The sequence below is a fragment of the Miscanthus floridulus genome, chromosome 16, assembly GCF_019320115.1.
Source record: "Miscanthus floridulus cultivar M001 chromosome 16, ASM1932011v1, whole genome shotgun sequence".
In the NCBI taxonomy this organism is placed as follows: domain Eukaryota; kingdom Viridiplantae; phylum Streptophyta; class Magnoliopsida; order Poales; family Poaceae; genus Miscanthus; species Miscanthus floridulus.
This window is the reverse complement of record NC_089595.1, coordinates 115,610,917-115,626,227: the sequence shown is the minus strand read 5'-3', so window position 1 is coordinate 115,626,227 and position 15,311 is coordinate 115,610,917. Positions and strand designations below refer to the sequence as shown.

The following is a 15,311-nucleotide window of genomic DNA, read 5'->3' as shown; positions in this document are numbered from 1 at the left end:
ACGAACCGTTTAAAATGTATCAAGTCAAAGTTTACTGATACATGCAGCTCAGACATCCTAACAAACAAACGATTTGAACCTTATTCTACACAACCCGATCAAATCGTCAAGCACTTGGCATCTACCTTTATTGTATATCGACAATTCAATTAACATCTGCATTGCATTTGAAATAGTTTTTAGAAACACGTGCGTGTCGCACGTGCATATTTGCTAGTACATAAAAGTTATGAATATAACTTTGTAACTTTCCAAAGAAAAACCGTGAATATATTTTTTTACAAAAAAAGTCATGGCACTGATTTATCCGTATAACTTTGTGACTTCCAAAAAAAAAAAGGAAGTTGTAGAATTTTTTTTTTCAAAAAAAAAGGAAAGTTACGGGTGGTGTAGGACCGATGGATTCTAGCTCAGTGGTAGTTCGCTAATTAGGTGGGTCGCAACTAGATCCGGGTGAGTTTGCTGCTAAAACACAAGCCTGAGTCGTCATTATTTGGTTTTGTGGATGTTTTTGTTATTTTGATGTTTATTCGTACGGATCTCTTACATAACCGGACCTTAGCAGCCCGGGAACGGAAACACAGCTCAGGTTACCGTCCTCATGTTCTATGAACGTCTAATGGAAACGATCCTATTCCCACGTTATAAAATGATACTCAAGTTCTCATTCCTGTTCTAAGAACGGGGACATAGCTGCTAAGGATAGGACTCCCAACGCCCCAAATGTACGCTCAACGTCCTCCCTCACTGTTCTCGAAGCTTCGTAAATTGTAAAGTGTACTATTGTTAACTGGAGGATTTGTTATTGTCTTGACAAATAAGAAATAACTGGAAGAACGCCCCGCGCGTTGCTGCGGGAATCGTTGGTGAAATTATATTACTTATATTTACTAATATGATTGAATAAATATCATAATACATGTGATGTGGACAATTAAATATATGTTAGTAAATGATGTGGTTTGCTAATGTGAATAGCTTGAATGAAGACATAATGACATGGTTAGTTGGATGTATCAGTGGATGCTGACGTGGACACTTTGCATAACGAGATAGTTGAATGTGCTAATGGATGCTGATATGAATATTTTACATGAAGATAAATTACTAGTGGGGTTTATTTTTATAAGAGATATAAATATGGACCATGAGACTTACTGTATGCCAAGGCGTTACACAAGCATGGGTAAGACCGTAAGAGGCTGCAGCCATGGAAGTCTCTATTCGTCGGTGTTTATTGCCTTCTTTTTTTCTTTTTTTTTTTGAATCTGTTGCATGACAGGATCTTGGGTTGTACCACTCTCAACCAATACTTGCACCTTCTTAGAGGCCCCGTCCGCTTCGTTGAAAAAACAAATCGAAATACTATTTCGGCTAATTTATTGTGAGAGAAAAATATTATTTCAGCTAAAACAACAAATTAAAAAATACAAAACCAGAGTCCATAACAGAGGGCACGTGAGGTGTCAACTACGTGCAGTCCATTACAGGATATCTGCGAAGTACCACCGATTTGGCGCTTTCAATCATGCAGCGTAGCGTCAAACTGCCGGTTGGACAGAATCATACAGCACTCTACAATTGAACTATAAAGGGGTGTTTGATTCGGTGACTAAAATTTAAAAGGTGTCATATATGAATGTTATATAGGTTATTCGGATACTAATAAAAAAATAAATTATAGAATCCGCCAGTAATCCGCGCGACCAATTTATTAAGCCTAATTAATCCATCATTAGCGTATGTTTACTGTAGCACTACGTTGTCAAATCATGTACTAATTAGGTTTAAAAAATTCGTCTCACGAAACAGTCTCATTCTATGCATTTAGTTTCGTAATTAGTCTATATTTAATACTCCATACATGTGTCCAAACATCTGATGGGACAACAACTAAAGTTTAGGAGGTGAATCTAAACACCCCCAGGTCTATGACCTAAGAAGGGAAGTTTGTACGCCCCAATAACAGAAGATAATAATTTCATGAGAGCTAACATCCATAAATAACATATTTTTGGAAGCTCCTTGTAGAGGGGCACTGATGGCGAGTCCTTTTACTGTAACATTTCACTCAATCTTAGGTGCCATCAAACAACTATGGCATATGCTCTGCTTGATCAAATGGGTTTGCTGTGCCAATCACTTCCACCGTCCTCCATCCTACATGCCGTCAAACTGTCATCAAAAGGCAAAATTGTTAGTTTGTACCATTTTCAGTTAGGCCCCCAAGAAGGCATAAAGACCAAAGCTATCATCCAAAGGATATGGATATTACTACCTCCGGTCAAAAATACTTAACATGTTTTACATTTCATAGTATTGGCTGTTTCTGTGGTCAGAGCAAGGTACTGTACCATGGCTGCCAAGCAGCCCTACAATCAGCAGCCGAATAGGCCCATATGTCTTTGACCGCTAATATCTTCAAAATTGTGTTCTTAAAATCCTCCAAACTTATGAGATTTTGCAAATGTTTTCTAATACAAAACTACACATATAGCTTACGTGTTTCCAAAAAAAAGATCTAGATGTCTGTAGTTTTTAAGGTTTGACCTCCTAAACAATAGAACTAAATGGACAAAAAATCCTAATCTACCAACTGATATATGGAGTACCTCTAGAAATGACAGAATCTGCTACGAAGTAACCCAGCTTTTAGAAAAAATTGTAATGAAAAGCAACCGATGTTTGGTTCATCAGAATTTTAATTAGTCACAAGTTAGTCTATCTACAGATTTAAAAAATATAGCAGACCCCAAGAATCAGTTGGAAAACTCAAAATCATATCGGACTGCTATGCTAAGCAAATATTGGTCATTGTACAGAAGTCCTAACTAGTAATATAATTTTAAGTTCCTTTTCTGTAGTTCACCAGATGATTCTAATTTGTAAGTACAGTTGCTAGCGATCGGATGTCAGAACTACATTCAGGTTTCTAAAGATTAACATTTATCAGCGTGGTGTACCAGATGCTGTACAACATTAAGGGAAGAACGACCAAACAGAATGTGCTGATTAGTTATAATACACAATGAATCATAATGTGAGTCAAGAAAGCTTCTTCATGAAATTTATATCTATGCCTCATGACAAGTACTGAAATAGTGTACGTGAGCTTTGACACGCGAGGCATGTAGAGAACCCTGATATCTGTTATGCTATTAGGACATGAAGGACTATCTCAATTGAAATAGAAGATACATCAAGAAAATGGTGTACAAATTAGAAACAAAAGATGCGAAGTAAACCCTGTACAAATTCAAAAATGATATGATGGCAGTTTTGAAACCAGAAAGTAAATATTACCGATGATGCAGGTTCACCATTGAGTAAAATATGTTTCTTTCCATTCTGATCAGAAGATTTTGAACCCTTTGTGTCACCCTACAAGATGTTGGAAAAAAGTACATAATTCAGTCAATCATCATACAAAAAGACAATGAATTACCAACACTCACAAAGATATGCAAAGATTACCTCTGTCTTCAATGCCATCAAGGATAATAAACATTCGATGTTCGTTGTCCATGGTGAAAATAAAAAACAACCCATCAGCATAGGAGAAAAATGATTCTGTAAGGAAACAACTTAATACTGTAGCAAATGATAAGTCTGGAGCACAATGCAAAACTATAGGCAAACAAACTGGAAATCACACAAGTACATGTGACATTGACAGTAAGAAGAGTTATTTTGCTTAGCCCTGCTAAAGTTGAGAAATTCATTTATCCAACAATCTAATTGCTAACCCCACAACTTCTCAACCAACATGCATCCAGATGCTTTGTGTTGGAAAACAGGCACTCTTGTAGTTGAATGAGCACACATTTTTCACCACAAAGTCAATAATGACAGGGTGTAGACTATAGACTATAAAAAGAACATGCTCTAGCCTCTAGATCTAGAAATTTTCAGGGAAGTTTACTGTTGACAATTCTGTCACGCCATTCAAAGACATAATGCAGTTTGAACCAACCCATGTGATGCAGCACATAACACATAACACACTAAAGTGAAGCCCTTGAAGAGTACACTCTCATACCAATTATCAACACCCCTTTTGCATGAATACAACATGGCAGAATCAATTTCCAACCCACATCAGCATCAGTAATTTCCAACCCACATCGGTATCAGTAATTTCCAACCCACATCAGTATCAGTATGCCTAGTGACTTCACCCTTCCTCGTCTATCATAGGCTCTAAGTAACTATAATTATATATGCGCAATGCTCCGATGACTCCAAAATCCAAATGAACATATAGAGCCTCTAGTTCAAGTCAGGCATCCTAAACACGCACATTGCGCCCTCGCAGTTCAACACATAATATAATGAATACCCAGTAAACATGAGCTGGAGGAAAGAGGAGGAGGTCTGAATGATACCTCCCGGTAATTCTTGAGGTAGATCTTGAGGGCCTCAACGTATTCCTCGAAGCCGAGCGTGCCCAAGGACCAGATGATGTCGTCGCCGTTGATGGTCTTTCGCCTCTCCTTCATGCACTTGTCACTCGCTCTGCAGAGATCAAAATCACGGACGACTCGATCAGAGGCACCCTCGGCAGCGCACCGAAGTTGGAGAGACGGATCGGATCACGGGCGAGGGGGCACCGGGCACTTACTCGCTGGTGATGAAGCTGATGAACTCGGAGACGCACTCCTGGATGCAGTCCTTGGCGTCCTTGGCGATCTTGCCGTTCTCCGGCACGGCGCGACGCATGATGCGCCCGATGTTGGCGATCGGCAGGAAGCGGTCCTGCTCCTTCCCCCCGCCGCTGCCGCTGCCGCCGCCGGCCTCCGCTTCCGACATGCCGAGACCCTGGCCGCCGCCATGGTGGCGCCCGTGAGACGAGATCGGAACCCAGACGACGACACGTCACACGACGGTGTTTGGGAGTGTTTACCTCTTGGCGGTGATCGATGGAGATCGGAGATGCCGAGATGGACGGAGATGGCGGAGGAGCGGATCAGCGCCGTTGGTTGCGCGGAGCCCGCCACCGGCCGCCGGATCTGGAGCCGTGTTTCAGCGGGTTGGGCGTTGTTGCTGTGGCGATTGAGGATGGTGGTGCGGGTGCTTCTTTTTTTTTTCCTTCTTCCGTTCCTTTCCAATCTGGGCTTCCATGAAAACTTCGCTCGGGAAAGGCCTATTGGTGCCCGGTTGTCTATGGGCCCTACGGAATGGACGGCCTGGGGCACATACTGGGCCGAAAAGGGGATGCAAATGAGCCATTCATTAGAGGGCGGGCCTCGAGCGCCATTGGTGAAGGAAGGAAAGGATATGGAATACCAGGTCCATGGCAGCGACGGAGGCGGCCGGCGCCGCCGACGCTATCACCGGATGCGGATGGCGATGTCGAGAGGGTGTGGGGGTGCAGGAACGGGACCAGCTAGCTCCATCCATGTTTCCTAGTTTCGCGACAGAGCTCGTCGTCGTCAAGGCTACCGGCACGGTCGGAGAAGACGACGACTTTGTTGTAGCTTTATTTCCAAGGCTCAAGGACGCGCGTGAGCAGCAAAGTTGGTGGTGGTTGAAAAACGAGAACAACGTGCTGGCGCGCTGCACGTAGCCACCTGCTCCCTCCGTCCCATAATAAATCATCGTTATATGATACGTGCATATCAAACTTTTTTAATTTTATTAGAGTCGTAGAAAATACGTACAACATTTATATCTTTAAATAAGCTTATTACAAAAGTATATTAAATGATATATTTAAATGATACTAATTATATATTATAAATATTAATATATTTTATATATAATTGGTTAAAGTTTTAAAAAAAAAACTGAAGCTATACCGCTGCAGAGGGTGATCTGATGACAGTGAGGGGAGTTCGCGGTTGTTGCAGTATAGAGAATTCACGCTTTTGTTTTCAGGCAGGCAGGCACCGACTGGCCGGCGTCGTGCTTCAGAATCGTACGTCATGTATACTACTACGTAGTACTCCGTATGCCCGCAGGATATATTGAGGAGACAAGCTACTACCATAGCAGGCGACAGGCGAGTGAAGCGACCGAAGATGGCGACCCAATTGAAGTCGCGTCGAGGCCCATGCATTCTTTGGTTGCCCAGTCACTAGCTAGCTAGCTAATTCGGCCTGCGTATACATACGTAATAGTCGGGTTGCAGGCGGGGTGGGTACTTACCCACTAAGCTTGCCGCAAACTAATTAAGCGGGTTTGTGGCCGCTCACGAGCGCAACAAACCCACAAGGCCCGCAAAGCACACTAGCTAGATTTGTTGCTGCTACGAGCTCATCTGCAGCATCGTAAGGACTCGCACGGACATGGCAGCGAAGGAGCTAACTAACTCGCCGGCAGCCGCACCTCCACCTGTGGAGTTCAGATCCTCTGATCTAGTAGCTCCTATTGCTAATTGCTATCGCTGGACAGGAAGACTTTAGCGGCGGTCAGCCCTGCAGCCAGGTGCTCGTGGATGCCGTCGCCTTGCGTGGACGGTGAGGTCAGCCATGGCACCCGGGGCCCTGCAGCACCCAGCACTCTACGGAGTCGCCACCGGAGAAGATGAACTCCTCATCCTCCTCCACGCCCACCACCCCCGAGCTCCCAGCCGATGGGACCGCCAGCATATCGCCTGACACGTGGGCCAACTCCAGAACGAGATCAAGGAGCGTTTGTCGCGCTGGATACTAGATATTCGACAGAGGCAGGACACAACCATCGTCGCGGGTTCTTGCGGGACGTTGCGGGCTTGCCCTCTTGTCCAATGGGCTTCGCGGAGCAGCACACATCATCAGCCTGTTCGTTTGGCTGTGGCTTGTCGTAAATGATCGTAAATTTTCAGCTGGAATAGTATTTTTCTCTCACACAAATCAGCCAGCAGTACTTCTTCACGAACCAGCAACGATATGAACCAGCCAACCGAACAGGCTGCATGCCACGAAAATATTACGGCTGGTCCGCATCTCCCGCAAAAGCATGATTTTACGGGGCGAACATGCGGGTCCCATAAGAACCCGCCCCGCCTGCAAGCCGACGTAATAGCGTGCATGCGGTACGACAGGTGCTGAGGATCTAGCCCCCGAGTTCATTTTTCCTCCACCGAACGACGAACCGTGCTTGCATGCATTTGTGCCATTTTGCGTAACGTCGGGTGAGGCTGCAGCCTGCAGGGCGCTGGCCCGCCATTTATTTATTTATTTTATATTTATGTCTATTCGCTGGTTTTCTGAGCTGATAAACCCAGCTAGTGTTGATTTATTGTAAGAGAAAAATACTATTGGTTAACTGATAAGCGCTGTTTGAAACCGACCAGCGATACATACATTAGCACGCCGTGATAAGAGGCAGACAAATCCTGCATCCATGCATGTTCTGCGTGGGGGCCATCTCATAGCCGCAGGCAGCTAACCAAATTCCAACCCCCGGCCCGGCCACTTCTCGCCATGATTCGTCTACTGTAGAGTAGACGACCGTCCGCCGCGCGCAGGCTGGTGGTAGCTAGCGTAGCAAAATAGCATCACATGCTTGCGCCATGCATGCATGAACTGTATTCATGCCTCTGCCTGCTGTCAGTGGCAGACGCGCGCGGCCGGGCGGTCTGGCTGCAGTGCAAGGATCGCATTCACCCCTCGCATCAACCACGACGACGCTGACGAGGCAGCAGGGGGGCCGGCCCCGGCCGGCCGGCCAAGTCCGGGGTCCGGGGTGTAGGTACGTCGCACGTCCAGGGGGGACAGGAGCACGCACAGTGCGCGCTCACGGGGGACCAATGTGGGGCGCGCGTGAGGCGGATCCATGTGGCAGGATAAGGGCACCGCAACGGCGCGGCCGCCGGGCGCGTCACCGGGTCCGCGGTCGGGGCCAGGAACGGCATCGTCCTAACCGCCGCGCCGGCCGGCTCCGGACACCGGACCAACGACAACGACTGTGGCTGCTGGCTACTCGCGCCACGTCGGTCCGGTGGTTGCGTGGGGGCGGCCGGAGCGAGGTCGCCATCGATCTCGATCGTATACCGGATAAACCGGCCGGGAACGGAAGTGCGTGATCTGATCTGAGCAGGCAAGGACAGGGGCAGTTGGCAGCCAAACCCGCCCCATGCAGGCGGCAGAGGCATGCACCCGGCCGATCGGTGCGGTCGGTCCGCTCACTCGTCGTCTCTCTCGCCCATCGATCACGGACTGCAGCTGCAGGCGATCTCGTGCTGATTGATAAGTCGGCAGCAGACTGCAGTCTGCAGGTCGGTCCAATAGAATGGCGCGGCGGCGCGCTCGCTTGTCGTGGCCCCGTCACTATCGGAAACAGAGACTTTGCCGAGTCTAAAATTCTTTACCGAGTGTTAAAAATCGGACACTCGCAAAGATTTCTTTGTCGAGTGGCACTCGGCACGGGCACTCGGCAAAGGACTTCTTTGTCGAGTGCCAGACTCTCGGCAAAATCTCTCCACTCGGCATAGGCTGCCCGCGAAACGGCGCCCTGCCACGGCCTTCTTTGCCGTGCGCCTGCGGTTAGGCACTCGGCAAAGATTTGTTTTTTTTGTTTTTAATTTCTTTGCCGAGTGCCCCAGATCTGGCACTCGGCAAAGATTTATTTTTTAAAAAAAATTCTTTGCCGAGCGTCTCAGATCTGGCGCTCGGCAAAGAAAAAATTTTTATTTTTAAAATACTTTGCCGAGTGCCCCCTGAACGGCACTCAGCAAAGATTTAATTTTTTTTATTATTTCTTTGCCGAGTGCTCCTGTGGATGCACTCGGCAAAGAGGAAATTTTAAAAAAAAATTAAAACATTCTTTGCCGAGTGCCTGATGGCTGACACTCGGCAAAGACACCCTTTGCCGAGTGCCATGCCCCGGCACTCGGCAAAGTTTTTTTGTTTTTTTGTTTTTGGCCTCCAATTTTTTTGTGCAGCCTTTTTAAAGCACCAGGAACTCCTAGTTATAATTTGGGGATTTTTTGTGGCTTTTTGTTATATTTGGTTACTTTATTTCGTTTACTTGAATTTTTTCGGAAATTAGAAATTTGAACTGCACGTGGTACGAATAATGGAGTTTAATGATTTGAAAATTGATAGTCATGTCAGTGAGTGTTATGAGAGGCCGTATCCAGGAACGGACCCGAAATTTTGGACATCTTGTTCACGAAACATGTCCGCGAAATTGCATGTGAAGTGTTTATAAATTCTATAAAAAGCAAACGAAGTCCGAAAATCATGAAACTTATTGAGATGTCGTGATATCATATGTGGAGGCTATGATAAAAATTTCAGAAGATTTCGTGCACGTTGTCACGTACGATGCTTACAAACCAGGACATCTCCACATGTGATGGATGAGATATATATGCGATGAATGAGATATATATGTGATGGATGAGATATATATGTGATGGATGAGATATATATGTGATATATGTTTGTATGAATGTATTTGTCATGATGGAATGCAAAAAAAAAAATATTTATCGTTTTGGGTCACTTTGCCGAGTGTTGCACTCGGCAAAGGACCCCTTTGCCGAGCGCAATGGTCACAACGCTCGGCAAAGCTGGCAAAATGGGCGACCAGAAAACAGATTTTCCAGCTTTGCCGAGTGCTGTGACTCTAACACTCGGCAAAGAAATTAAAAAAAAAATTTAAACTTTGCCGAGTGCCTGCCGTGTTGGCACTCGGCAAAGAGTTTAAAAAAAATCTTTGCCGAGTGCCTGGAGTGGTGGCACTTGGCAAAGAAAATTTCCAAAAAAAATAAAAGCTCTTTACCAAGTGCCTTCCGGGTTGACGCTCGGCAAATAATTTTTCAAAAAAAAAATAAAAAATCTTTGCCGAGTGCCTGGAGGTTTGGCACTCGGCAAAGAAAATTTTCAAAAAAAAAATAAAAGCTCTTTGCCGAGTGCCTTCCGGGTTGGCGCTCGGCAAAGATTTTTTTAAAAAAATTAAAAAAGCTTTGCCGAGTGCATGGAGGGTTGGCACTCGGCAAAGAAAATTCTCAAAAAAAAAATAAAAGCTCTTTGCCGAGTGACTCACGGGTTGGCACTCGGCAAAGAAAGTTTTAAAAAAAATTAAAAAAATCTTTGCCGAGTGCCGGCAGGGTTGACACTCGGCAAAGTGACCGTCAACGGGACCGGCGCCGTGACGGTCACTTTTCTTTGCCGAGTGTTTCCGGGGCACTCGGCAAAGCCTTTGCCGAGTGTCCGATAAAATACACTCGGCAAAGAGTGCTTTGCCGATCAATTTTTTGCCGTATGTGCTTTGCCGAGTACCGCACTCAGCAAAGGCTTTGCCGAGTGCCTCAGGCACTCGGCAAAGAACGTGAATCCAGTAGTGCGTGAAGTGCATGCGCAGACCATGCATCCGGTGCGCGCGTGCACCGTACCTGACTCGCTCTCGCCGTGTCTACCACTACGACTACGATGACTGGTACGGAACGGGCCGGCGCTGGTGCGGTGCATGCCGCCGAGTGTCTGAGTACGTACCGGTCGTCGGAGCAGGCGCTTCGTTCTGGATCATCTCAGGCTTCTAAATGTACGTCTGATGGCTGTTGAGAGACAGAGGGAATAGACGGCGCATTTGCATCTCCAGCTCGAGTTCGACTCACATCGACGGGCAAGTGATTGAAACATACACGTGTTTGATTTCGTCTTTGCTCACCTGTCTGGTTTCCCGTGCAAGAAAGGTTTTTCTTGCTAGCTTGGAAGAGCCAGTTTGGCTTTACCTGTGCCATTAAGACAAATTTGCAGCTCTAGTTCTAGCTAAAATTGTTGTGCCTGCAGCTCCTCTGGTGAAGCAGTGTTTTCTTTGGTTCTGGACAGCTCTTTTAGAAAAAAAAAATATTTGGTAAAACAATTTATCATTGTACATAAAAAGGTAAAATATCTATAATGCCGTTATCTTCTTTTTGTTTTCTTTCTTTATTTTTTCTTCCTCTCTTATTTCTTTATTCATTCCCTTACTCGATCTCTCTTTCTTATTGACTCATTCCTCCCTGTCTTCGTCTCTGCCTAGGCCGCGCCCGCATGTCTCCACCTTGGCCTTGCTCGTGCGGCCACCCCCGCCTCTACACTGCTCTAACATCGATCCGTCTTTTGCCCTAGGTCTCGCCCGTGGGAGGAGGTGCATTTTTCGAGGGCCCGCGTGCACGAATAGATAAGCCGGGCGAAGCCACTTTTTTTTTTTTTTTGCACTTGTAGTGGATTCCATCTCGAATGGAGTGGAGCAGATGGAGAACCCGATTTAGTTTGTGGAGCCATCTATAGAGCTGCTTCAGTTTTTGGAGCTGCTCTAGGAGCGCTAGCAAACATTGCTTAACCTTGGTGGGTTTGACGAGACAAGGAAATCCAGTAAGCCAACCAAACAGCTCCAGCGAGGGTGCATGCAATGCAAGTTCACATCATACAAGCAACACATCGCTGGAAGCATCATCAAGCCCAATCCTAAATCTTGAGTGCGTACAAAATAACGAAACGCCAGCAGATCGATCACGGATAATCAGCGAGTTAACGCCGCGTAATCATATCGTATCGTACTAGCTATACTAGTCGTATACATATAGTTAGCACGTTTCTTTCAAAAGGGAAAATAATACATGCATGCATTGGCATATATATCAGCATATATTATGCAGATACGCCGCACCACCGTCCACCGCCAGGGTAGTGACGGACTTGGGTATACTCCGATCCCTGGACCTGGACCAGCATGGACCCATGGAATTGAAGTGACACAAACATGTGTGACGACGACGCAACGGCGGTCCTGGGATTAGGGTGACATGACAGTGACAATATCCTCAAATAAATTGAACTCACCTACATGCAACATTTTTTGGTTAAATCACCGGAAGGGTGAACGCCTCACCTGAATATTTTCCATAGACTGCGGCAAACTGGTGACAGAGGTTACAAGGCACTCTCTAAATCATCATTTATAGAGTTATTTGAATAAAATCGTTTTCTACATCTTTATACCCTCCAACAACTTTTTTTTTTGTCTTGTGTAGAGACCACCTTTGGCTATCGATGAGAAATCTAGAATAGAGGATGTCTAAATTTGAAGATCCAATTAAATAGGCTATTTGAAGTTTTTTTAATCAAAATCTCCATTTCTACAAATTAGAAAGTGATAAGGACATCCCTTTCATTGATACAACCACACCTGGTGCACAACAAGGTCCGATGACAAGAGCTCGAGCACGATAACTTAATTATCAGATAAAGTCATTCCTCGCTGTTCATACAAACACGTCTCAGAATTGGATGCTACTAAATCATGGTGATGATTGTCTTATTCTTAGGAATGTTGGTCAAGACCCCATTGCCTCATGTTTAGACCCCATGGTGAGAATGGAGCAGCCGAACAAGTGGGAATCGTCATTAATGGGGCGCTCAGCTCATCTCAAGACAGCAGAAAACACTCCATCAAAAATACTATAACTCCTTGATACGAGATCCAATGAAGCTGGTTTTTGATTTGTTGGAAAGAGCTCGTCGTCCTCTTTCAGATGGGTCCAACCCCACTATCATAACCTATCGAAGCTATGCACAGCAAGCAAAAGGATGCATAGACCTACAGCTTGGGCCTAGGCCTTGTACTTACTAGAGCCCATTGAGCGACACCCAGATTAGGGTTTTCGACTCCCCCTTGTGCTCTCCTCCTTATAAATAGAACTAGCAGCCATCAGAATGAGGGTGGGTTTTGTTTAGATGCAAGATAGCTGCTGCTTCTTCCTTGTAAACGCGTGTGTCGGCTAGACCACCCGATTTGCTTGTTTCAAGACCCCAACTTATGATTCAGATTCAGCCTTTGGCTTAAACCCGTGAGTTATTTGCTTGTTCTTGCTTGTTCTCGGTTGCTTGCAGGTTCATGGTGTTCTTGGCATGGCAAGAACATCACAATCGGAGCAGGTGTACCTGTTGCTAAGGCGCAACAACCTTGTGGTCGTTGTAGTCGGACAACCAACGTCGAATCCACCCCAAATCGAGTTTATCGACAGTCACCAAAAGATCAGGAACAACCCCTTGTCCCATCATGTGGTAATCAGAGCAAGGTTCTTTGGTGAGTGATTTACCGTTCATTACTTTACCTATAATTCAGAAATATAAAAATAGGATAGAACTGAAATTCCAAACACAAGTTTGAGCCTTGCTGATCTGCTTAGTTCTTTGCTTGTTGAGTTTGTGGTTTACATCGTGGTGTCAAGTGCTGGTTCTTAGGTTCTAATCCTTTAGAGTTTCGAGTTCTTGTCACGTTTCACTCACCACACAATCCGTTGTTGCCTTTCCCCCCACTTCAGCCGCTGTAATCTCCACCAATACCACCACCACCACCACCAAAAGCACCGCTGCTCTCTTCACCTTTTTGTTGAAACCCTCACCACCATCACCTTCAGCCGTGCCTACACAAACACTACCTTATGCACCTGTCCTTTTGGTGCAAATCTGAGTACACTAAGTTTTGAAAATAAGAGAGTTTAAATTGCATATTTGTACTACTTCTTGCAATCCTTATCCCTAGTAAAAGAAAGTCTATGCTACTTGTTGCATTCTTGTTATAATCATATTGCAAAAGTTCAGTTTGTGCTACTTGTCGAAAAGAAAAGAAAAGAAAAAGAAAACACAATAGAAAATAGAAAAGAAAAAGAAAGGAAAAGGAGGAAAGAAAGAAACAAAAAAAGAAGGGTTAAGTTGATGCTATTTACTCTCATCATTTCCATTGCTTGCTACTGTCCGGTGACAACATTTGTGTCTAGGCTTGCGTCTCTAGCACGGGTTAGCCTAGGACCAGCACGGTACTATCTTTGAATACTTATTCAACTTGCATTGACTAACGTGGTTCCAGCTTCCAGCTGTACCTTGATTTTTTAAGCCACCTACAGCTCCACAAATTATCTACAACATCACAGGGGTCTACTTGCTACTACTTGTGTTGTTCTTGTCGTCGCCGACACCATCTGCATAGCAAGGTAAGGACATGTAAGAACTCGGTTACACATGCTGAGAGAATGAAAATTGTTGTCACCTAATTCAGTTAGTTGGTAGGACATATTTTCTTGTGATTCCCTTGCTGCATACTAACCATGGCAGGAAAAGGTGAAAGGACCCCTCCACAATCACCTCGATCGAAAGCCTTGTTGCAACACTTTGAACGCAAAAGTGAGGCTCCATGCTGAACACCTTGATGAGGACATTCGTGTCTCAAATGGGCACCTTGGTCAATTGGAGACCAATACCAAGTTGGCTTCCTTGGAAGGCACTCTTGGTTCTATTAATACATCTCTTGTAGGTGTCTTGGAGCGATTGGAGAGGATGGAACAGAATCGATGTGATGGTTTCGAATGACGCAAACACAACAACAACAACAACATAGGTAGCGCTGCTAGTCATGATGAAGAAGAATATGCAGCGAACACTGAGTTTGATGAGGAGGTGAATGGTCATCGACGCATCGAACAACATCACCGCCGCCATGAGACAGGTCCTCACCCACCACGGTAAGAGGTACGTGCTGATGACTCATTTGGCAAGATTAAATTCACCATACCTGCTTTTGATGGCAGGTATAATCCTGATATGTACCTTAGTTGGGAATTAGCTGTTGATCAGAAATTTACTTGCCATGATTTCCCTGAGGACAAACGTGTTAGGGCTACAACTAGTGAGTTTACTGACTTTGCCTCTGTTTGGTGGTCTGAATACCATCGTAAGAACCCAAATAACACACCAACTTGGGATGCTTTGAAACGGGTCATGTGGGCCAGATTTGTTCCTTCTTATTATGCCCGTGATCTTTTACATAAGTTGCAACAATTGAGTCAAGGATCCAAATCTGTAGAAGAGTACTATCAAGAGCTACAAATGGTATGCTTCGTTACGGGCAAGAGGAAAATGAGGATGGTACCATAGCTAGATTTATGGGTGGGCTGAACTAGGAGATTCAGGATATTCTAGCTTACAAGGAATATAATTCTGTCAATTGTTTATTTCACCTTGCTTGTAAAGCTAAACGAGAAGTGCAGGGACGACGAGCTAGCATGAGGGCTAACATTCCTGCAGGTCATGCTAGCCCATGGACACCCTCCAATGCTGTTGCACCGTCAACACGTGCACCCCCACAATCTTCCTCGACCATCAAGCCACGCTCCTCTACAATAAATTCTATACCATGCCCAAGTGAACCAACTAGAGGAGCAACAGCTACATCTACCAAGAGTTCATCCTCGGTGGTATCCACGGGGAGAACAAGGGATATTCAGTGCCTACGCTACAAAGGATATGGCCACGTACGCAAGGACTGCCCAAGCACACGTGTGATGATTGTGCGAGCTGATGGTGGGTACTCCTCTGCTAGTGATTTTGATGAAGAAA

General features: G+C 45.2%; 1 protein-coding gene across 1 annotated transcript; it reads right to left on the bottom strand.

The window, feature by feature from the left end:
• Positions 1–1,818: 1,818 nt before the first annotated feature.
• On the bottom strand, positions 1,819–5,077 carry LOC136512373 (nuclear transcription factor Y subunit B-4-like). Its single transcript, XM_066506337.1, has 5 exons — positions 4,904–5,077; positions 4,622–4,818; positions 4,386–4,515; positions 3,304–3,383; positions 1,819–2,175 (listed from the first exon to the last, which is right to left on the bottom strand). Exons 2-5 carry the CDS (start codon positions 4,807–4,809, stop codon positions 2,118–2,120), a joined length of 456 nt encoding a protein of 151 aa, XP_066362434.1. The 5' UTR covers positions 4,810–4,818; positions 4,904–5,077; the 3' UTR covers positions 1,819–2,117.
• Between the last annotated feature and the right edge of the window lie 10,234 nt (positions 5,078–15,311).

Bases quoted from the DNA above. Each gene is read 5' to 3' on its own strand.
- LOC136512373 (XM_066506337.1), bottom strand. From the start codon at position 4,809: ATGTCGGAAGCGGAGGCCGGCGGCGGCAGCGGCAGCGGCGGGGGGAAG. The intron at 4,516-4,621 runs GTAAGTGCCCGG...TGATCTCTGCAG, and splicing joins ATCAGCTTCATCACCAGCGA to AGCGAGTGACAAGTGCATGA. The intron at 3,384-4,385 runs GTATCATTCAGA...CCAACATCTTGT, and splicing joins ACCTCAAGAATTACCGGGAG to AGGGTGACACAAAGGGTTCA.